Source organism: Ovis aries, chromosome 3 (genome assembly GCF_016772045.2).
Source record: "Ovis aries strain OAR_USU_Benz2616 breed Rambouillet chromosome 3, ARS-UI_Ramb_v3.0, whole genome shotgun sequence".
In the NCBI taxonomy this organism is placed as follows: Eukaryota; Metazoa; Chordata; class Mammalia; order Artiodactyla; family Bovidae; genus Ovis; species Ovis aries.
This window is the reverse complement of record NC_056056.1, coordinates 51,987,331-52,012,347: the sequence shown is the minus strand read 5'-3', so window position 1 is coordinate 52,012,347 and position 25,017 is coordinate 51,987,331. Positions and strand designations below refer to the sequence as shown.

The 25,017-nt window shown below is 38.4% G+C and overlaps 1 protein-coding gene across 4 annotated transcripts in view; it reads right to left on the bottom strand.

The window, feature by feature from the left end:
* CTNNA2 (catenin alpha 2) overlaps window positions 1–25,017 on the bottom strand; it is a 1,404,594-nt gene that overhangs the window by 6,658 nt on the left and 1,372,919 nt on the right. For 2 of the 4 annotated variants that reach the window (XM_012169003.5, XM_042246023.2), the window contains exon 18: window positions 23,621–23,764. The exons of the other annotated variants lie outside the window; for them this stretch is intronic. In XM_012169003.5, coding sequence (XP_012024393.2) covers window positions 23,621–23,764 — 144 coding nt within the window. The remainder of the gene's footprint in view (window positions 1–23,620; window positions 23,765–25,017) is intronic. 4 annotated transcript variants of the gene reach the window in all.

Below are 25,017 nucleotides of genomic sequence, written 5' to 3'. Positions count from 1 at the left end.
CTAAGCCTTTAACTGGGCTGGTCTTCCTAGCTTAATAAGTCTCAAAGGTACCCTAGTCATTCCTCAAGCTGGCCTACATATATACTGACTAGACTCACCCACAGAAAGATACTTGTATATTTTCCTGTTCAAAGGCCTTTCTACTTCTTTGAGTATGCACATGCCCATGTGAACTCTCTCATGTTGGATACTTTGCAACCCCACGGACTGTAGCCCACCAGGCTCCTCTCTCCAAGGGATTCTCCTGGCAAGAAATTCGAGTGGGTTGCCATTTCCTCCTCTAAGTGATCTTCCTGATCCAGGGATCAAACCTGCATCTCCTGTGTTTCCTGCATTGTAGGCAGATTCTTTACCACTTGAGCCATTGGGGAAGTCCTAAAATTCCTCTATCAAATCTAAGACAAGTGGCTACTTAATTTAAAAAAAAGAAAAAAAAAAAGCTTACGTTTAGCATATGTGACCCTGAGTCATTCTCTGGACTGGCTTCTCAAGTTTCCCTTCTCTCACCCAATCTCATTATGATAGATGAAATACTATTGTGTTCAACTGGGACTAGGAAGGGCCATTCAGCTTGTCCTGTATCATGATGGTAGTAAGTGGTAAAGCCAAGATTCAATCTCAGAAAGCCTAATTTCAGAGTCCATGCTCTATCCATTGCTTCATGCTGTTTTCTGAGTTGTGATAGCAGACGAATCCACAGTCCTAAATTTCATCAAACTGTGCTAGACTAAGTCTCCCCATTCCATCCCATAGGTGTCTGTTGTCCCTAACCACAGAAATTAGGCTTCTTCTAATTCTGTCACTATTCTTTTTAAAATATCAAAGTACTATTTTAAAAAGGCAACAGATGTTTGCTCACATCTTGTTCTATTACAGTCCATGAAAAGCAAATAGGGGTGGGAGAACTGTTTTACAGTCATTTTTATAGGGTTTTTCTGGCTCTTTTTCTGCCTCTCTTACCACTCTATTCTTCTTCACCTCATTTAACACCTAATAGATATCTTTTTCCCTGCATTTTCTTATTTTGTGTTTTGAATAGGGAGAAATACTAGGGGGAAGACTTTCCTGAATTATAATTCTTCCATTAATCAATATTTGTGCTAATTCCTCATGTCAAAGCTGAAGACTGTTGTGAAAAGTGCTTATAATGAATCTTTAAAGTTTAGAGGATCATCTGGAGATTTCTGAAACCCCATGTCCTTAAGTTTTATGCTATTTCATTAACATGGGGTTAATATTGCAAGAGGTGCTTAGTTTCAGTAGAAAAAGAATTTGACACAAACGTGACTGCAAGACTCAAATCACACATGAGGGTGCAACTACATTCTTGAGACACTAATTATCATTTACTCTTTACCTTACATCCATCTACTTACACATTTAGTCATCTAAGGATTTCTTCATAATAGATACCTATTGTAACTATGTTATGTCAACCACTGGGCTTAAGTGTTGGGTATACAAATATTAAACCAAAAGTTTTAATTTTTGTTCAGTTTCTAAGTCAAGTCCAACTCTTTGTGATTCCTATGAAGTTTTAATGCTCTATTATATATCCTTTAGTTGGATGTAAGGTGCTAAAATCCCAGAAAATAGAGGAATCTACCTTGAATCAGAGAGGGCTAGGGAAGGAAAATAAAGCTTACTGGTGGACATGATGTCTAAACTCACTTTGATGGACTGAACAGAACATTGTTGGTGCCTAGATGGTTAAGAATGCTGAAGAAGGACAATTTTAAATATCATACAGATGGGTATATATGGATGAATTCATCCAGGTGCTATTAATAGAAACAAGAGGGATGCTGCAGTGCTCAACTGTTGAGTTTAACTTTGGACAAATGGAATAGTGTGTGTGCTATAAGTAAGTGGAGTGAGTTATCAGAGGGAGAGCTGAAATTCTGTGAGTGAAATTCAAGAAAACCATGTTTTGTTTATATCGGTTTTCCCAGTTCTACATACTCTAAGTATACAACTTATGTCAATTTCTGATTTTTTCTTCCCTTCACATTCCTTATTTAGTGTTTCTACAGAGAGACATGATAGAATGTAGAATGAAATATTAAATCCATATTCTGCCCTCAGGTCAAAAAGCCCAATGAATCTACTAAAATTTTTTCCAGCATTATACTTCTACTATCAAAATCAATATTCTTTTAATAATCTAAGACATAACATCATCAAGAAGTATCTTAACTATTCACTTGACAGACAAGGCTACTTTTGATTCTGTTAAGTAATTAGCAGTCCCTCACCCTTGATAATAATGGTGAACTTTCTGGGACTAACCAGCAATAAACCAAATGCAGTTTAGATTTAACAGCTGGTTTAAAAAACAAAACTACCCACCCCCCCACCAATGACATTGACAAAAGTGCAAAATAATGTGAAAGAGGTGGAGAGAAATGCCTTGGATTAACCACATATGACACAGCGAACATCTTAGGATGTTAATTTGTGAGGATCGGACATATAATTACAGAAGAGAATTAGAGTTTCACTATGTTCTACATTAATCCATTTAAAATATGCATGTAGAGATAGAAATACAACCTGGAAATTAATCTATTTTCTAAAAAGCTGATTATCTATTACCACAAAATAATGAATCAGAAATGGCAGTTCATGCAAATCCCAAGTACAAAACAATCAGTCCTTGCATTAAAAATAATACCAAATGTCATGGAACTACTGGCTAAGTTAAATTGAACAAAATAAACAAAATCATTTTGAAGGTGATTTTGAAATATAAAAACTGAGGAATGATTACCCCAAAAAGCTTAGGAGAGCCTGGGAGAAGAAACCCAGCCCCTTATGGGCCTAGGCTATTTTGATTTTCTCAACTCAGAACTGATGGTGCTGATGACTTTCAAAATGTTCAAATGGGGAGAGTCCATTTTAGCCCCTTGCAAGATCTTTTAATGGAACTACTTTAGTGTTTAACATATAAGAACAAGAAGTATTTTAATGGGGCTATACTATACATATTCAAGGCCAAACTTCCCATCCCGGTTTGGATGGGAAGAAGTTGTGATGGAAGAACTTATAATAAGTTGAAAGTAAATACCCTGAAAAAACTAGAATCTCTCGACTGTAGCTGGTCATTTATTTATATTTAAGAAGTTATCTCTCCAAAAGGAGTCACAAATTGCTTTCAGGAAGGAAAAAAAAAAAAAAAAAAACAACAGAGGTTTTGCTACAAGTCAGCTTTGCCGTTAATGAATGGGAGGTTAGAAAACCAGAGCATTGCAGCCTATTATCCGCCAAGAAGAACATTTCATGTTTAAAAAATCCATGAGGCTTTGAAGAGATATTTGATCTCCTCAGAAACTGTGATACATTTGAAATACCTTGAAATATCTGCCTACTTTTTCCAGAGTCTATATCAATAACACTTTTTTAAAATGCTAGCAAGTCCAGGGTAACAAATAACTGAAGCAAACAAAGACATGGTGAAAATTGTGTCTTTCCCCCTTCATGGATATTTCCATGCTTGCAAAAAAGTTGATTTCTGTGTGGAAATCCCTCATTTCAGTGCCCAAGCCCACTCACTCTTCCTCATCAAACATCAACAATGAAATAAACTAGCAAAGCCAAATTCTTTCCTGTTAAGATACTGACAGTGGTGAACAGGCTGCTGCTGCTGCTGCTAAGTTGCTTCAGTTGTGTCCGACTCTGGGCTCCCATAGACGGCAGCCCACCAGGCTCCCCTGTCCCTGGGATTCTCCAGACAAGACTACCGGAATGGGTTGCCATTGCCTTCTCCAATGCATGAAAGTGAAAAGTGAAAGTGAAAGTGAAGTCGTGCCTGACTCTTAGCAACCCCATGGACTGCAGCCTACCAGGCTCCTCCATCCATGGGATTTTCCAGGCAAGAGTACTGGAGTGGGTTGCCATTGCCTTCTCCAAGTGGTGAACATAGAGGGCAGCAATTTGCTACTAACCCCTAGGTGTTCATGGCAGGCATTATTAATCAACCATGGCACTTTGCTCCCTCAGAATCTGCTCAGTGGCATGGGAAACAAAATTTCTTCTCCTCCTTCTCCAAGAGGTCATATTTTGACAGATGTCAAAAACAACTTGATACAGTTTAGAACATAGTACATAATCCACTATAAATCTCTACTTCTATATTTAAATGGTTTAATACTTTCTGCATTTGTTACTACTACTCCTATCACACACAAGTATTTTTATCTAAATGGTGCAGCACTTAATCTTTATTTTTCCCTGTAGTTAAATTTCAGGGAGAAATTGAATATTGTACTGACAACATCGTGTTTTAGTAGCTCAGTCGTGTCTGACTCTTTGGGACCCCATGGACTATAGTCTGCTAGGCTCCCAGTCTATGGAATTCTCCAGGCAGGAATACTGGAGGGGGTTGCCATTTCTTTCTCCTGGGGATCATCCCGACCCAGGGACTGAACCCACACCTCCTGCATTACAGGCAGATTCTTTACTGTCTGAGCCACATTTGACAGACATCATAGCATGATTTGCTAATTAATGAAATCATTAAATAGAAGACATAGTATGAACAGAAGTGCAAAGCATTGGAGGGAGGGGTGATTTAAATCAGATGATAAAAACTAGCTGAATATATTAACAAGTATAATGTCTGAAGTGCAAATGGCCATCACAGGTATCTGTGATTACTGTTAAAGAGAAAATAAGCTGCATTAAATCTATTAATATTAGAACATGCACCAATCCTTGATAACAGAGTGAAAATACTGTAGTTTAACTCCTAAAGAGTTAGTTAGTTTCATCCCAAGGATGTTCCCAGTTGATTACAAGATTTTGAAAAGTTTTACAACTTTAAGTAGTGGATCAGTCACAACAGAAAGAAGGACAAGAGGTTCACTATTTTTTTCTGCACAGTTTCCTTGAGTGCTGCCAGGGAGGCAGCTGGTGCTCTACCAAGGCTGAGGCCAGTTGTTAGGAAATCTGTATGAAATGGCTCAAGATGAATTGGCAAAGACCTTAGCAGAAAAGCCTTGCAGTCTCAGCCAGGCTAAGAAAAAAATCTCCAGTGTTGCTGAGAAATTTACCAATTGGCTCTCAGGTAACCTTCCCAACTGGACATATTTGTGTTTTCCTTTCCAGTTCATTTCAATAGGTAGTAGCTCTTCCTAGTCAGCTAGTCTACTGATTAACTCTCTTCATTTGCATTTTTTCAATTATAGGTAAGTAAACCTTAGGGACTCCCATGAAGGCTTAATTACAGTCAACAAATTTCCTAAATATGGCATAGAGCCATTTTTTTCCCTCACCATTAAAGGCAGAAAAGTTTTTGCTCAACCCCAAGCAAGGCATTCTTGCTAACCTTGGAATCCAAAGAGAAATAGGAGTATTGGGATGTGTTAACCCTTAGAAAATTATAAACAGGTATCTCTACTTCTCCAGGTTGTCTTCATTTCATTGTTTTATATTTCTTTTTTTTTTTTTTTCTTTCCCTATATATTAGGATCTCCTGGCCCGGAGGTCTTCTCTGGGTTGCTTTCACAGAACAATAGAAGCATAGGAAATATATCCAACAAGAGAAGATGTGTTAGTGGATATGTTAATGGATATATACAAAGTCGCTTCACTAGTGTCTGACTCTTTGCAAATGGACTGTAGCCTGCCAGGCTCCTTGGTCCATGGGGATTTTCCAGGCAAGATTACTGGAGTGGGTTGCCATGCCCGGCTCTGGGTGATCTTCCCCAACCAGGGATTGAATGTGTCTCCTGCAGCTCCTGCATTTCAGGCAGATTCTTTACCATACATACATACACACATACACACACACACACACACATGAGAGAGAGAGATATTCCTGGCCTGGGAGACAATCTTTACATCACATAAATAAACCATGCATTGATTGTTGATCTTGTCATCTCTGATCTTGTCTTCACCATCTAAGGTTCAGACCTTTAAAGGGCTAAAGCTTCTTTTAGACTTCCTTGTAAGGCAGCCAGCTAGCAGAAGATCACTACCTTTGATCCCTTTATTTTCTCCATTCTGCCTCCCTAAGCTGCGTAATCATTATTGAGAGGCAAATTTAACACAAGCCTGTGTCCAAGAATCCAAGAGAGATGCATCTTCACAAAATGGATCACAAAGAGCCACCAAGGAGACCAGTACTCTCAGATGTGCTGAACTTGTATGGCTGTGATAGGTCTCTTGTAAAGCGATGAAAGCAACCTCACAAAATGGCCCCTAGGAGCCAGCATGCAATGTGCAACTACTAAGTGAAGAATAGGTCAAGAGTAAGGACCACAGTTTCGATGCTGGTTGATGGAGGACTGTGCTGGGAACTGAGTAAGCTGGACGTCTGGATGATTCATCTCCTTCCATTCACTCCCCTCCACATTCAATCACTAGCAGCTATATCATGTGGCATTAGTCATACATTGGGGAAACTAAACTCTCATCCAGCCAATGCCTCTCTCCTCATCAGGTATGTGGAATCTGTTATTGTTGTTTAGTAGTTAAGTCATGTCCAACTCTTTGCAACCCCATGGACTGTAGCCCACCAGGCTCCTCTGTCCATGGGATTTCCCAGGCAAGAATAATATAGTGGATTGCCATTTCCTTCTCCAGGATCAATTCCTCTGCGGCTACCTGAGTTCTGGATGAAGAGAGAAAAGAGCAGCAGAAGAGATGCCTTCCCCAAGGAGTGTTTGCTGCCTTTCAGATCTTAGTACCCTCTTTACACCCCATTTTTCCAAATCGTAAACATTCTCTCCCTACTGGCAATATATTCTTATAGTTCATGCTCTACTTCCAGCTCTCTCTGTTGCTCTATCCTGTTCTGTCTTTTCCTCTCTTATAGTGAAGAAAAGTTGGACTCTGGATTCAAAAGCCAGGGTCAAACCCTGATGGGACTAATCACTGGCTGTGTGATGTTGAGAGAGCTACTTAACCGAGCACTACCTGAAATTATCTCTTATTTTATCTAAAGTAAAAGTGAAAACAAAAGGACTCTGTAGAATTAAGTATTGAATTAGATAATAATAATGCCCCTGAAGCTGGACACCTAGCACATGGAAAGAAAGTGAAAGTGAGAGTGGTCCCTCAGTCGTGTCTGACTTTTTGCGACCCCATGGTGTAGCCTGCCAGGCTTCTCTGTCCATGGGGATTTCTCCAGGCAGGAATACTGGTGTGGGCTGCCATTTTCTAGGGGATTTTCCTGACCCAGGGATTGAATCTGAGTCTCCTGAATTGCAGGCAGACTCTATCCTCTGGACCACTAGGGAAGCCTAAAGCACATGGAGGATCTTAGAAAATCATAAACCTTCATCCATTCTATCCAGCATTTGGGACTCTCTACCATCACCTTGGTCTGCTGTTAATACCTAATAATTAGTTGAAAGGTTTTAGGGATAAAAAGAGAAGTTCACAAGGAGAATAGAAAAGCAGCAAAAGTTGTATTTTTTCTAGCACTACTGAAACTTTTAGATAGAGGAAGGAAGACTCAAGATTCAGTACAAGAAAACACAGGGGATTTGTGTATGGTATCCAAAATATCTAAGAATATTTAGGGCTTGCAAGAGTTGGAGAAAGACTTGGTAGTAAAAAAGTCAAGATGACCCTAGTAGGAGATGGAGGGAAGATAATCTGGTCTGGGAAAGTAATGTTTAAAGATCTAGTTTGAGAGGCATCAAAAGAAATAGTATAAAACATTTTACCCAACAACATACATGGCCTAACATTTCAAAAAAATTCAGGCCTCTCCAAAAAACCAGGGTCTTCATTTTGGTTAAGATATTATTTTCAGGTATTTCTTACTAAAAAACAAATAATGGTACCTGGGAAGTTTAACAGCCTAATTAATTCAACTGTTATACTGTTGTCAGAACCTGGTTGACAGTCCTGGCTACCTCAAACATGGTTTCCCTTTTGCCCACCAAATACTGAGGATCAACCTCTCAAGCCCTGTTCTTCAACTCTATTTAAATACAACTGAGTTCCCTAGATTTTTTCTCTAAAGTCTTAAATCTATTGCTCTATAAAATGAGCTATTCTTATTCTTTAGCCCATTGGACGTAGCACCTACTGTCTTCAACTAAAATCGGCTTATCTCATTATCTTCACCCATCCATAGACTCACAGGGTTCAATCCACATATTCTTTGGGGGTGCTTGAAAATTTCATCTGCCCAACTTCCCAGAACATGAGCATACCAATCTTGCTGGTGTGGGTTGGTGTATAACCAATTTGGTTATACAGTGCTCATATTTATTAGCCAAATAAAAGTTAGCAAAGGGCAGACTAACTAAAATGTAGCTATATTTTCTATACAGATTAAATAAAATAAGGTCTATTGAAAATATACTAACCAAAAAATTCAGGGTAACTAAATGAAACTATAAAGAGAGAACACTGCCTAGGCTACAGTCTGAAAAGGCCAGGAGATAGCAAGAAGTAGGTCAGCTGGGGGAGAAAAAAAAAAGCAGCATGAGCAACGTTTAAACAAGTTATACTTGTCACTGCTCCAAGCCTCTTCCAGAAATGTCTCCTTTAGTGAAAGAAAGGACGGTTCATGTGTGACACACCTGCTACTTTTTTTTTTCATTGTTGCCTCTAGTCGGCTTGCCGAGTCAATAACAATCGTTTGTTCTACTGGTCCTAGACATAGTCTCAGAATTCTTCTCAAAACAGCCATGGACTTCCCTGGTAGTCCAGTGGTTAAAATCTGTCTTTCAATGCAGGGGGCATGAGTTCAATTCCTGGTGGGTGAACTAAGACTCCACATGCCACAGAGCAACTAAGTCTGTGCACCTCAACCAGAGAGTCCACGTAGCACAAAGAAAGATCCTGCATGCTGTATCTAAGACCTGACACAGTCAAATATATAAATTAAAATACTTTTAGAAAAACAGCCCAGTCAATCATTAGCAATTGATAAGTGTGAGCAATCAAGATTAGACCCATTCACCATACCTACTATGGGCCTTTGAGCTGTTCCCCCAAAGGCTTTGATTAACAGCAGTATATTAATATCATTTCCCCATCATTATCATATTGTTTTCCCTCATATATCATAAAGAATAATCTCTTAAATACAATGTGGAAAACTGAAATGTTAGACATATATGAAATATACAAAATAATTCACTATGTCAACCTAAAATTTCCCCTCTTCTTTTATTACAGAAATGAGAATTACAAGAAGAAATGGATATCATCATTCAAGAACGCATAAGAGGTCTTTAGTATAATGCATCTTTTAAAGCCAGTAATTTTAATTAAATTAGTTTTGAATTAGAGCAGTTGATCCATGGCTTTTTATAACTGAATACATTTTTCTGCCTACTTTGAAATATTCATTGAGTAGACATTGAATCACACCCTCTAAATCTTTGTCTTTCTTCCTAGTCAATATTTTTCTCTTTGTGAGATGTCAGCTCACTACCAATTTTATCACATATTCAATTATTTTCCAAGTATTCACTGTATACACTGTCACAGATTCAGGTAGATATGTCCTACCTTGAATTCAGAACACACCCAATGAGTTGTAAGTATTTAAATTTTATATCCTACTTTAGTTTCTTACAAGACTGGTTACTTTCACAAAGACCTCTGACATTTAGAGAATCTTCTAGTTTTCCTAGACTTTTCTTAATTACTCTTCCTAACACTCCAGAGACAAGTGAGAGGTACCTGCCCTCACCACTGTCTTCTTAGTCTAAGTTATTGACAACACAATTCTTCCAATTGTTTAAGTTAAAAACCCAGAATCTTATATTACATCTTGTTCTCTCTGAGCCAGCATATAATCTGCCATCATATTCAGTCAACAGCATCCTTGAAATAATTCCAATATTTGACCTTTTCTCACCTTTTTCATTATTATCTACATGGCCGACCTCCATCAGAATCTCGTTAAATTGTTGCAATATCATCCCCTACCAGTTTCCTTGCTTGCTTCCCACTCTTTCTCCCTTTAATTGGAGCCATAGTGGTGCTGTTACATGAACTCAGATAATATCACATTTCTTCTCAGCATTGTCCAGCAGTTCCTCATCTTAGTCTTTGTAAAATCCAAAGCCATCAAAGTGACCTTCAGGGTCATAAAATCTGGTTCCCAACTGTTCTGATTTCTCTCTTGTTCACTCCACTACTAAATATTGGTCTCTTAACTATTGCTCAGACATGTCAGTGATGCCTGTCCTTCAGGGATTTTGTATGTTTTCCCTCTGCCTAGAATGGTCTTCCTCCAGATATTTGCAAAGCTTGGTCCCTCAGCTCTATTAGATCTTAATAAAATAATCAATATCTTGGTGAAATATCTTGTCTTTCCAAAGATCAACTCCATTGACTCACCCTTGACATTTAATTTGCTATTATCTTTCCATTTTAATATTTTTTCATATACATATCACCATCCAGCAAATATTTTATTCATGGGTTTATTGTCCCTCACCCCCAGCTATATCATAAACACTTAAAACAGTGTCTGGCGTATGGTTCTTCCATAAATATTTCCTGAATGTTGTTAAATAACTGTAACTTTTTGGATGAGGGAAGAAGAGATCACAAAGCTTGTCCAAAGACACAAAGCTAGGGCACAAAGCCTAGTCCAATATCCAACTCACCAAGCCTTCAGCCTGTTTATTCTTCTATGGAAGAGTACCCAGAGGCGTAACATTAGTAGAAGAGTGGAATTTAGGGACACAATATAGAAAATAATGTTAGCCATCTACAATAAAAGACTTATTATCTCTCTCTCTCTCTCACTGTGCCCTCAGTGGTAGAGCTTCAGGATCATTCTTTGCTCAGAAAACATCCATGATTCAATTCTTTGTGTTTACTGCTTTCTGTGTGTAAAACACTGAGCTTTCTTTAAGTATCACCTCCCTCAATAATTGCTGTGCTGTGCTTAGTCACTCAGTCATGTCTGGCTCTTTGCAACTCCATGGACTATAGCCTGCCGGGCTCTTCTGTCCATGGGGATTTTCCAGGCAAGAATACTGGAGTGGGTTGCCATGCCCTCTTCCAGGGAAACCTTACCAACCCAAGGACTAAACCCAGGTCTCCCGCACTGTAAGTGGATTCTTTACCATCTGAGCTACCCAGGGAAGCACCCTCAATAATTAGTACCAGCATCTGTAAAAACTGAGATGTGCTTGCTAGGTATAGTTCGGGTGTCTTAATAAATAATCTTCCAAATGTATATATTACCATCCATTCTTTACATATAAGGGAACAGAGAAAAATTAAGTTCTTTGTGAACATGGGTTCACAAATTCATATCTGGTAGTTCAGTTCAGTCACTCAGTCGTGTCTGACTCTTTGAGACCCCCCATGAATCACAGCACGCTAGGCCTCCCTGTCCATCACCAACTCCCGGAGTTCACTCAAACTCATGTCCATCGAGTCAATGATGCCATCCAGCCATCTCATCCTGTCTTCCCCTTCTCCTCCTGCCCCCAATTCCTCCCAGCATCAGAGTCTTTTCCAATGAGTCAACTCTTCGCATGAGGTAGCCTAGGTATTGGAGCTTCAGCTTTAACATCAGCTTCAATCCACCCATGTGACAAATGACGCATGACACACAATTTTCCTTAATCAGGCAAATCCACCTTAGTGTTTTCCTGCCCTGAATCCTGTATTCCTGGCTGTTGGTGCCATTTATTTGGAGCTCAGTTTGAATTATGATTTTAACTATTCACAAGTGTGAATCATGTAACCAAGCAGTAATGAGGTGAATTTCCTTAAGCCATAAAGGAAAAAAGGTCATACTAACTTCCAATCTTGCAATCATGATTCACATGAGATAGGGATTAGGCACAGAACAAGGACATCATCGTCTACTTACTCATTTTCTTTCCAGCAACCAAAAAGTCATCTACAAGTTCAAGGGAAACTTGAGCAAATACAACGTCTAACTCTCCTTCCTGGTAGCAACCACATACACTACTTCCTATTCATTCAAACTTTATGAAAAAACAATTTTTTATTCTAAATTTCTAAAAAAAAAAAAAGAAGCCTTTTACTTCTCCACACAGTAGGCACCATGATATGCTGTAAATTTGACACAGTTTTTGAGAACACAACATATATTAGTTCTACCATCATCTGTACTGTCTGACCAGTACTATATCCTGTATTTCTTGTTCAACTACTTGTCTAAGTGAGGCAGGAACAAGCAATACCCAAATGCGCATAGCACAAGTGCACAAAGAGAAACTGGCTCTCATCTTGGCTGTGCTAGTTGCTGATGATGACAGCCTTGTAAACTCTCCAAGCTTCTGTTTCTTCAACTGTAAAATGGGGTTATTAATACCAATATATTTTTATCAGTTATTGAGGTCTAAGTGAGAAATTAAACTTGAAATCCTCTTTAAATTTTAAATAGATATGTTACTATAGAAGATTATTATTTAATTTTTGGGTACCTTTGGAGAGCTCTTTTAGAATCTTCATCATAACTTACTTGACCACCTGCATATCTCAGGCCCAAGAAACTGCACAGGAAGCGCAATTTCATCAGATGCCCAGGGTAGTGTAAGGGTAATATAAACCTTAGCAGGATAAGAACAAGGTATTTAAAAAAGGAATAAGGTTTCTTTCTCCATCTGACCGTGGGCATGACTAGGGCAGTGTATGGATGGGGTGGTCTAGTTACAATCTAATTTTCCCCATTTATAGAAAATGATCAGGAAATGATTCCCAAAATAACTATAACATAGGAACCTGCTATTTGAGACCCAAAAACTGGCTATAGAGTGCATCCCCCAAAAGATAAAGGTCAACCAAGAAATAAAGATAAACCATTCTTGCAATATGAGCATCCATGAAGCTGTCCTTGTGATTCCAACTCAATTCCTGTTACATTTCTTGCTAGAATGAAATAATTAGTTATTTGTTGCTTTGTCTTCAAAGACTTTATGCATATGTGCAAGTCTTGTCTCCAGGACTAGACTTCTTGCTATTTATTAACAAAAATTCCCAACCCTTTATTGACATGTTCTCCACAAAGGCTAGCACCACATAAGCCACAGTAGCTTTGGGTGGGTGTATCCCCAGTATTTAGTCAGTTGGGTGATGGATTCATAGTTCAGGCTGCCTCTTAAACTGATCTGCAAGATCAGCCTACTGATAAAAGTAGACTAGTATCTCTCTTTATTGGCTCAATGTACTTTGGATACTTTCCAGATTCAATACATATTGAGCAACCCCACCAATATTTTCCATTACTTGATCTTCACCCCTCCCAATGATACATCACTTTATCCTTACTATTTGATACAGGAGGGAATGGAGGTTTAAAGAAAAGTAACTTGCTAGCTAATAAGACAATTACCAGGGATTTAAGTGCAAGATTTCTATTCCTGTGTCTGTTTTTAATAACACACTGCTTCTCCAATCATTTTTGAATAAAATAAGAAATAAAGGGCATTTAAGGTGGTTCCCCTGAGAAGCCAGGATACGCCCCGTTATAAGTGCCTGCCAGGGCTTGACCTGGTTTGGAACCTTATAATCTGTCTCTCCTGGAGTGAATATTTTAGGGAAGATATAGCCACTGCACCAGAGGGTTCCCTTCAGTCTAAAACTGGAAATATTATTTCTTTGGTCCAACAAAGAACCTCTATGGATAGACAACTTATTGTCTGTCCTCTAGAAAAAGAGGTTGAGCTATACAAGAAACTTTCAAAAACACAGATTAAAGGGTAAAGTATTCTCAAAGACTGGAAATGCATAACAGTATTGCCCCAAATCATAGAAAATATATTAGTGGTTCTTTTGAAAGCAAGACTCAAATCTATGAAATTGGAAAACTTCTTTAAAAAAAAAAAGCACTTTGTGAACTTCCAGGAAAATGGCAACTTTTAACCAGTGAACAAAGATAAACATTAAAGAGTTGGAGAGAGTCTGATATAGTATCTTGCCCCTACTGAAAATCATACTTAATATTAAGATCAAAGTGTCCTCAAGGCACAATCTCTAACTTGGAGTCCCTGTGAATCTAGCCTTTGACAAAGTTAAATCACTTCTGTATTTATTATAAGATGTAAAGGCTACCTCATTATTTCTTTACCTGATGCACTAAAAAATGCCAAGGTAAATATTTCAAATATACTACAGCAACAGCTTTGAAAGAAAGAGTGATCTCTGTTTTATCTGAAGTCACCACCTGTTACAGCTTTCCAACCTTCTCTGTAGAAAGAATTAATGCTAAACTATAAAATATATTCAATGTCTACCTACAATTTGCTTAGTTTCAAGGGCTCACCCAGCACTAATTTCAGCCTTGTAGAGTTACTCATCATAAATAATACCTCAAATAACTCATATCAGTAATTTGAATCTCAAGGAGACCTTTGGCCTGATGCATTTGTTAATATTTTTAAAGAAAAAATATAAACTATCACTTTTTCCTTGTGTTTAAACAGGCACTGGTTATCTAGCTCATCATAAAAGGATTAAAAAGTATACTGAGAGAATAGTTAAAGTAATATGTAAAGATATGTGAAAATGTTTTGTTTAAAAAAAAGGTGCTATAAAAACAGTTGAATTGTTTTCAACTCAATACACTTGTTTGTAAAAAGCAAGAAACTGAAGTCATTTTACCTAACTTTCTTTTAAACATTCTTATGAGAGCCCTTAATTGCCTTTGAGAGTAGAAATGCCTGTGTCTCTAAGCCAGGAATATTTGGTGTAACCAAGAAGGATGAGAGATGGGGACCTTTAAAAGGTGTATGAAGGTTACAGCTAGGGGATGATGGTGATGGATTCTCATGAGTCTTGCTTCAAGAGAAGTGTACCTTCACAGCCTGATGCCAGGCTAGAATGGTCATTTGGCAAATGAGTCTGGAACCTGGAATCTGCTGTCTTTTAACCTTCCAGAGGGAGGAAATAAAAGGCTCGATTTTAAATGGCATGTATATTCTAGGTGCAAGATCAAGAGTTCAACCAGACCTATGGTTCTTATCTGGGGCAATTTTGTCCCCTGCAACCCAGGATAAACTCGGCCGCTGTCAGAGAAACTCCTGATTGTCACTACTGAGAAAAGGAAATGGATACAAGCATCTAGTGGGGCAATGCCAGTGAGCTTGCCAAATGTCCTACACAACAGGATACCACAACAAGCTTCTCACAGCTAAAGATTACTTAGACTAGGCTAGACTGGAATAGCCTGCTGGGATAAACCATGAGTTCTAAGACAGTGTTGAAACTGACTTCTAGTCCTGGTAATCTCTTCCCATAGCCTCCCTCCTTTCCTTCCTTTTTAGAGTAGTATTTTTCAAAGTGTGATCCATGAGTAACCACATTAAGACTGTTTAGAAACAGAATACAGATTCCTGATCTCATATATGAGTGTCAGAACAGTGATGGAAAAGTCTATGGTTCTTCATTTTTATTTGCTACACTCATGTGATTCTTCTACAGATTGAAATATGAGAATCACTACTTTACTTCTCTGTTGAAGTCATTCCCTTCTATATTTTCAACTATCACCTCTCTGCAGTGATTCCTCCAGGGCTCTCAGTGACCTTCCCTCCTCAAAAAATACAGTTTCTATGAGGACAGAGACATTGGCCGGTCGTTCACTGCTATCTGTCCAACGGCTTGATTGGTAGACATGATGAAAGACAGCAAGAAGATACCTACATGATAAAAAGACCATCATCTTTTGGAAGAGATGAGATAATGAAGACTAAAGTTAGTGACCCATTTACCTGGTCTACTTTCTGGGCCTTGTACTCAGTCTGTGGCACACATTAACACACTTAAGCTTAAAAACAACACAATAAAGTAGACTATAATTTTTTTCACTTTACACTTGAGAAAAATGGGGCTCAGCTGGGTCAAACATTTTGACTTCTACTGGAAGTCAGAAACCAGTTTGTGTTCCACTGAATGGAAGGTATACATGGATAATAACGGCCACTCCATGCCTACTTCTTCCTGTTTTTTTTTTTTTTTTCAGATTCATCATATGATGTAAGTAGACATCAACTGGGTAGGAATATAGATGCTCCTGAGAAATATTTTAAAGGGTGCTAACACAACTAGGAAGTACACCATTTTCCCCTCTTTTCTTCTTCCTATGGGTAATGGGAGGATGAATACTTTGCTGTCAACTTGGACCAAAAGATAAATTTGAGAATGGAAGCCTCATGATAAATAGAGCAAGAAAGTAAAGTCATAAGGAGTTTGGATTTTTGATAACTCTTGTTTCACTATACTAGCACTGAACCACCCATAGACAGTGTATGTGAGTGAGAAATAACTATTTCGATGTTTTATCATATTGTGCTGTGCTGCATGCCAAGCCATTTCAGCCACGTCTGACTCTTTGTGACCCTATGGATTGCAGCCTGTCAGGCTCTTCTGTCCATGTGATTCTCCAGGCAAGATATTAGAGTGGGTTGCCATATCCTATTCCAGGGTATCTTCCTGGCCCAGAGATCAAGGCTGAGTCTCTTATGTCCCCTGCATTGGCAGGTAGGTTCTTGACCACCAGCACCACCTTGGAAGCCCACATTAATATATAGCTGAATCTAAATTTAATTAAAGCACATGAATTATAAAGACTATAATTGGTAATTAATAATTTAGAATACTTAATTTAAAAGTTATATTTTACACCTAAATATAATTAACATTTTAATATATCACAACCTTCATGTGGGAGGGCAAATGAAACCAGCCATGTCTCTTGGTCCTTATTTCAAATTCCTTTTTTAAAATAAATAATTAATTTGACTAATTCAGCTATCTGGGAACAAATTCTATGTTTACATACCATAATCCTTAAAAAAAAAAAAAAAAGTCTACATAATGTACCAGAAAACTTAACAAAGTACATTACAAGGAAACTGAGTTTGCTAAAGAAAAAATTACCTGATTTTAGGCCCCAAAACTCAGGTAAACAATATGCTTTGAGATCTAGTATTTAAAATAAAATAAGGTGCTTTTATGTGGGAATAAATGAGTGAATAATTCAGGGAATATTCTATGAATAAATGAATGACAGTCTTCACAAACATTTACTAGAATTTCTCAGTGTGATAACTTACTACAATGGAAAAAGAATGGCCAAGAAGCTAACCTAGAAAGCACACATTATGTGCTCAATGTGCCAGGAACCAGGGACAAAATTAAGAACATTCAGGCACATTCCTATGCTTATGAAGCGACAGACTAGTTCAGGAACATAAACATATAAGTAAAGGAGTTCCTCCACTGCACTTCATGTCAGGAATGTCAGCGAGAATGCATCATGTTAGGGGAGAAGATCAAGGTAGGCTTCCTGAAACCATTACCCTATATCAGCCACTAACTTTGTGACCCCCAGGAAGTAACTCAAATTCTCTGAACCTCATTTTCCTAATATTTTTAATGCAGATAACAGTATCTCCTCCACAGGATGACTTGAAAGCGGACTGTCAAGTGCTTTTCAAATGCTTAGCACAGTGCATGGAATATACTGAGCTCTCGTATCTTAGCTGGTATAATTGTTATTTACTACATGCAATTGTCCTGTTGTTCCTCTAAGTAGTAATAACATTTCATTTTATAAAGCAAAAGTTCAGAGATTAAGAATGTTACCCAGTCAATAAAAGACAGAGTTGGTTTCCAAATTCACTTCAAATAATACCGGACATGACTGAGCAACTTCACTTTCACATTTCACTTTCATGCATTGGAGAAGGAAATGGCAACCCACTCCAGTGTTCTTGCCTGGAGAATCCCAGGGATGGGGGAGCCTGGTGGGCTGCCGTCTATGGGGTCGCACAGAGTCGGACATGACTGAAGCGACTTAGCAGCAGCAGCAGCAGCTTACAATTTTAGTGTCTACCTAAAAAGAATGTGATCGCCTCTTATTTTTCGGATCTTTGCCATCAAAACCATGTAACTGTTACTGTTCTCTGACTTGGTTTTTACTCAGGTAAGATGCTAGGCCCTAAGGTAAATTTAAAACAATTTTGCCTGGCACATCTCTAAGAACCACCCAAGGTGATGCTTGGCTAGATTGATGCAATAAAGGCCCAATGACGGAGCTACACTTCTTTGGCTAAAAATATCTGCAAGAATTAAAGTATTTTCTTTTATATTAATTTGCCAAAACTAATTTTCTCAATCAATGGTAGGCACCGGCATCCTATCAGTCAATGTCGCATGTCAGTTCTAGAATGTGACAGTATGTCTAGCTCTGCCAAAGCAGTTATTGCTATCAATTGAACGGAGTTCAGAGATTAATACGAAGAAAAAGCAAGGTTCTCTATCATTTCTTGACTTCTAAACAAAGAAATTCTCAAATGAAAAAATGGAGAAGATTCCAGCATTCTGGAATGGGAGAACCATATGGAATCAATCAAAAGGTTAAGTCCAGAACTGACCCTCCTGGCTGTGATCCAGGGCCACATTCTCCCAGAGCAGGGTTCATTCTCTTGTCTTAGTCAAGACAAGAGTGCCTCTCTCTTCTTTGAATATTTGTATAGCTTTCTACACAGTCCAGTGGGCTATTCATGAAGAAAAATATGAGCACTTCTAAATGACTATTGATTCAAATATAGAGATATGTTATTAATATTTTTCAACATAGACCATAGACTCTACACTGGCATTAGAGCTTGATTTTTCTAATTATGATGGGAATACATGTGCTCTCCTCCTCTCTTATATCCTAGTCTTTGTGATCCTATGGACTGTACCCTGCAAGACTCCTCTGCCCATGGGATTCTCCAGGCAAGAATATTGGAAAGGGTTGCCATTTTCTCCTCCAGGGGATCTTCTCAACCCAGGGATCAAACCTGTGTGTCCTGTGTCTCCTTGCATTGAACAGGAGGATTCTTTACCACTGAGCCACCTGGACCATAGACCCTACATTGACTTGAGAGCTTGATTAATCAATATTTCTTTTCAATAGAAAAGAAAGTGAAAGTGACGTCGCTCAGTCATGTCCCACTCTTTGCGACCCCATGGACTGTAGCCTACCAGGTCCCTCCGTCCATGGGGTTTTCCAGGCAAAAATACTGGAATGGGTTGTCATTTCCTTCTCCAGGAGATCTTCCCAACCCAGGAACTGAACCCAGGTCTCCTGCATTGTAGGCAGATGCTTTATCATCTGAGCCACCAGGGAAGAGTTCTCCTAATTAAAATTAAAAAGTAGTCAAATGATTCTTCCAAAGAATATGAAGCAGAAATAAACACTGCTCTGCACTATTGTCTGCATCCCTTACCTTGACACAAATTGGGAGCTGTAGAACTTAGCTCTGAACTTGATTAACTTCTTGCACTGATCCATGATGATGAAAGACACAAAGCGATCCCTTAAATGTTTATAGTCTCATGCCTTTTCTTCAAGCCATACTTAATAGCTTAGTAATTCTTGATATTTGACAACCACCATTATTTGAAAATTATTTTTATGCTTAACCGAAATTTAAACCAACTTTCCCAAGAACACTATGTTACTTTTATCCCATTTTTCCAAATCTTTAGCTCTTAATAGTTTCTTTTTTAATTTATATCTTCCTCTAAGAATATAGAAAGAATGAGTCAATTTTATTGCCTGAAACTTTGCTATGGAAATGAGTCACCTGGCATGTTGAAGGTGAGATAGGGTAGTTAATTACAGATTCCAAAAATCTACATATGCTCTACAATCTGAGGAAATCACTACATATGCCCTACAATCCTGATTCAAGGGGTCTGCAGTCTGGCCTACAATTTTGCATTTTAACCGTCTCTTTCCACCTCTTTCTGTGTTTGGTTTGACATATGGGGGTGATCCTCTGATCATTTTGGGAGACAGTCATTAAAATAAGGTTATGTCAGAAAGTTTTTCTGACTTCCAGTGCCCACCTACCTTTCCTACTTTACCTCTTCTTGGCTATTTGAACGGCCAAAGTAATAACCTGGAAGGAACTTGGATAGCAAGAAATACAGGAACAGTGCCCTCTAAGTGATACAAAGTATACAGTGAATATCATCTGAGTCTACAGCAACAGAGAGGTGTTCACATTTAAATGTACTCCTGTGTCAAAGTGGGTAAAAAAAATGAAGTGAAAGTCATTCAATTGTGTCCAACTCTTGCAAGCCCATGGACTATATAGTCCATGGAATTCTCTAGGCCAGAAAACTGGAGTGGGTAGCCTTTCCCTTCTCCGGAGATCTTTCCAACCCAGGGAATCAAACACAGGTCTCCTGCATTGCAGGCAGATTCTTTACCAACTGAGCTATCAGGGAAGCCCAAAGTGGGTAAATCATGGCCAAATCAATCACCTCTTTCCAAGTGTATTAGGGAAAGAGACTTGCATAATCACTGTCTGTTTGAGAGCAGAGTCTGACATGATTCCTATTCAGTGCAAGAAACTTCTATTTGCTTCAGAAAACCATACTGGTTATACGAATTCTCATTAGCTTATGGACATTTCTATGACTATGCAACCTGTCTAAACTTGTCAGTGATAGAGCCCTTGATTTTCCAAATGACAATACATTTCCACCTTCAACAGAAAACCAGAATGTCCCAGAGCTACAGCTTTCTTCTGTCCCTAATTCTTTCAATTTACTTACTTCTCTTCCACAGCTGTGGTGTGGCCGTGAGTGATCATATGACCTCTTGCGGAACTGAGAAAGTAGCAGCCTGATTATATTTTAACAATCATTCTAAGTCATTCACTTGCAGCCTCCTCTTCATATAGTATAAAGTCAGCATATAATTAAGGGGAATGGGGCTCAAAAGGTATGGGACTGGACTTGAAGCAAAGACTTTTTATTTTGATATATGACATTTGTCAACACAGGTTATTCTCTGCAAAATTTACAATTCTGTGGGCTTTTGATCTGAAATATTTCCCTGCCCACAACACAAATCTAAAATACTTTGTTCAAAGTTAGCTGAGGGCCTCAGCTTTTCACAAAGCCATCCCAGGACAATCCAATCCAACTCAGCCCACAAGGATATCTCTTAGTACTTTGACACTTATTGTCTTCACCTCTCAGTTGTCACGTGGTATGTGTCTAGACTTCCAAAAATGTTTCACATTCCTCAAGAGTAGGAGCCAGGTCTTATATGCCATTTGTCCTCATAACACATAGTTCAGGATTCATCAATTCCCTACTCACCAACTCTTCCCAGCACCACAGGGGAATTCCTGCAACACTGCATAAGTAATTCTGAATTTCAGAGTCCCAGTGAGACCTAGCTCCATCTATTACCTAGTGAGTGTGGATATTTTATTTCAAATAATCAAAATAACAAAACTAAGAAGTTAAAAAACAAGTTAGTCTTCCAAATGAACACATAGCTAATCATTAATCGCTTGATAACGTCCACTTAAAAGAATGGGAACTACTAATATTATTAAACAAGTAAGACTATATCAGCTATAAGGTACATTTTGAGACTAGGTTGGAGTGAAATTTTTCTTCAGGTTTGAATAACTCTATGACAACTAGAAAAATTAGATCTCATCAACTATACAGTCTTTTCCCCATAAACCATTTCTTTAAAAACATACAAAACAATATAACTTTAGAGCAGTATTACTTCAGAATATATCCTTTAAGTCATCTATCATCATTTTAGATGAGAAAACTGAGGCCCAAGCATGTGTGTGTGTTAGTCACTAAGTTGTGTCCAACTCTTTGTGATCCCATGGACTGTATAGTAGCTTGCCAGGCTCCTCTGTCCATGGAATTCTCCAGGCAAGAATACTGGAGTGGGGTGCCATTTCCTTCTCCAGGGAATCTTCCTGACCCAGAGATCGAACCTGGGTCTCCTGCATTACAGGAGGCCCAAAACATCAAAGGCGTTTACTCTGAGTTACCTAATTAGTCACCGACAGAAACAGGAGTAGTGCACTAGTGTTCAGACATCAGATTAATGTAACTTCTGTTACATGTGACTCTTTTGTTTAGAGCACAATATATGTATGCATTTTAAATTATAATTCAAATACATACAAAGTGGATATAAAAACACTGAACACCACTTTAAATGAAACATGCACATGAGCGTATACAAGTGCATGCACACTGCATTCCATGATAGATTCTCTGAATTTGCACAAGTGTACAACACAACCATTCTTAACTCACGAGGTTTAAAGATGATTGTGTTCCAAGGGTTTGTAAAATATGAGCATTTCTTACCTGGCAGCTGTATGAGGGATTGATAAAAGACATGAATAACTTGAGCTATTATATGATTAGACATCAGACTTTTTTGGCACTAGAGGTTTACTCCTACCTGGGGTTCCAGGACCTAACACTTTTAACGAAAAGAAGACCAGAGACTTGAGAGGGACCACCCAACACAGGAGGTTTCATCACCTGTTGCCCACATTGCAATATTAAGTAGACTACAGGTGATTATCACCTACATTTTCCTCTGGGCCAGTTATGACTCCAGTTCTATTTATTGTGCCTAAAGTCTTCACCATTGTAGTTGCTTCTTTAGGTTAGAAAGCTTAGCTGGGAAAATAGGTGCAGCAGTGACCATACCACTTTACCCCAGGTCATGAAAAGGACAGTATCTTGTGGGGAAGGACCCTCGTGGGAGAGGGCTGGAGGATCTACACATAGCAGAAGAGCTGTGGATGAGAACGGATGTCTCCTTTTAAACTGCCCCTATTCTCCAACACCAATATCCATACATAGCTAGTTAACTAAGGATTTGAAAAAAAAATGAGTGATAAGCACTTAACTCCTTTCATAATACTTATGATTCAAACTGGATGTGTTTTATCCCACCCCATGAAAAGTAACAGGGCCTCAGATTCTGACAGTCAAAACTGTTAAGAAAACATCCATCCTGACACCCCGTAAAGATACAACCATCTCCATGAACTTCCTTTGCCTCTCATATATAAAAGTTGATATCTTGATGGTTTTAATAGGTACCCAGGAGAGAACAAGGAAAATGGAGAAACATGCTCACTGCAGTTGATCTTTTCTTTCTAAATACTAAGGCATATAAAAGAATTAAACAGCAACAATGGAAATCTGAATATAACAAAGAACAGCAGCTTTTTACAACAGCATCAGTGTTATGATATATAACGAAAAGGTAGCAAATTTGGTTGAAACACATTGAAATGGTTGAACCCTTAATCTTGCAAGAGCGGTGACTTGTTTTCTTATTATTTTAGCTTTTGCATTGGAAACTTTTCATTTTTTTACATCAGAACCAAGTTTTTGACAATTCTTGTGTATCAGTTTCTTTACAATTTTACTCTACAATTTTAGAAGAGTAGACTGATTCTCTGGCCAAACATCAATAAGGGGTATTCTCTCATCCTGAAATCTTTCAAATGAAGAAGAATACACTCTTCTGACTTGCCTTACTTTAGAGAAGGCTTACTAAATGACTACAGAATGGGTTCATTCCACGTACGCAATGACTTTCTATCCCAAAGGGAAGAAAGACTGAGAAATAAAGGAATGAAAATACCATTTTCAGCTTCTCAAGTTTAGATCATCATTGTTGTGGAATTCTTGACTTAAATAAAGAATAAATAAGTAGATCTTTTGCCCCAAGTTGGTTAATACAGTAATTAAAGAGGGCTTGATTGGTCACATTTGACTTCATCAAAATGCCATCCCCCTACTTTCAAAATTAATGTTTACAATGAGATAGTTTAGATTAGAAAGTGAAGTTACTCACCATAGAAGAATCACTGCTTCCACTCCCGATCGGAGCTCCCTCAGCACAGGTTGGGAGGTGGGTAGAAAGTTGACTAGCCCTGCCCCCATCTATGACATCACAATCTACCTCATAAAAGGTAGTGAAAGTGCTCTGAACTCCTGTCTGATTTCCGAGAGATACAGAAAAGAAAGAGTGAGAGAGAGAGCAAGAGAAAAAAAGAAAAAACAAAAAAAACAAAAACAAAAAAAAAGGTACCCTATTGGGAAGGGGTTAGGGAGGTGGAAGAGGGAGTGAGTAATTGGGAGAAAAAGGCCTGTGAATGAATTAAGTACTGAAAGAGATATGGGTGGGCGTCCCTGGTCTTAAGCAGCCCAGCCCTTTGGATTCCTCATTGGTTCTTTTGAACAGATAAATTAACCATTTGGGAGAAGGAGGATGAAGGAGCATCCCACATCATCAGGCACTGTAGGGGAAAACTGTAGTGGGATTCAAAGGGAATGAGTCCCCTATTTAAAAAATTGAAGATCACCAAGAAAGAAAGCAAGGGCTGAAACTCTTAACAGCAAGTGGTGATTGTCAGATGTCTTTGTTGGAAGTTCCATTGCCCTGCTGCGTGACCTTCAGAAAGCTCTGGGTCTCAGCACACTCAGCCAGTACATGGTGCTAAGGGGGTACTTACCTCTTCCATTGGGTTCACTGAGGAATTAATGCACTCATTGTTGCTAGAATGGCATTTTTAAAATTTCTCCTTTTTACACTCAAGGGTGAGTTTTGTGACGGGCACCATTGAAAAGATAAGCCAATAATCAATGTCGAGTTTGACCTTTGGAATTTCTACCTCTTAAAATGTTATCTCTGACATAAAATATTACTGACAATCTTAACAAAGTTTTTCTACGTGCACTGAATATAACATACTCCTAAAAGGGAGAGTTAGTTCTCTCTTCAAACCTGGAGAGAAATCAAATGGAAATACTGCTACAATCACAAGGTCCCCTATGCAGGTACTTTCAGAGGTCAAGTTTAGATGACCTACTAATGCTCAGTGACTAAACATTTTTGTTACATGCAGCTCTGTTATAGTCACAGAGTTATAGCTTTGTTTAAAGTTTGAATATATATATATAAAATCAGGCAAAATGGGAAAATAACGTGATTTAAGTTTTTTTTTTATTTTCTAATGTAGATTTAAAGCTTTGAAAATTGAACTACTCACAGTCTCAAGCGAGTATTATGACAAAACAAAAGGAAGAGCAAGCAGTCCTGAAACTATCCACATGGAAGCCAGATCTTTAATCTGCCCAGTGGAATATATGAAAAGTGAATCTATTTCCACAAAGAATAGTCTAGTAAAGTTTCAAAATAATAGCTTGCAATTCACATCATGAATGCTTAAAGGCCAGAGATTATTTTTG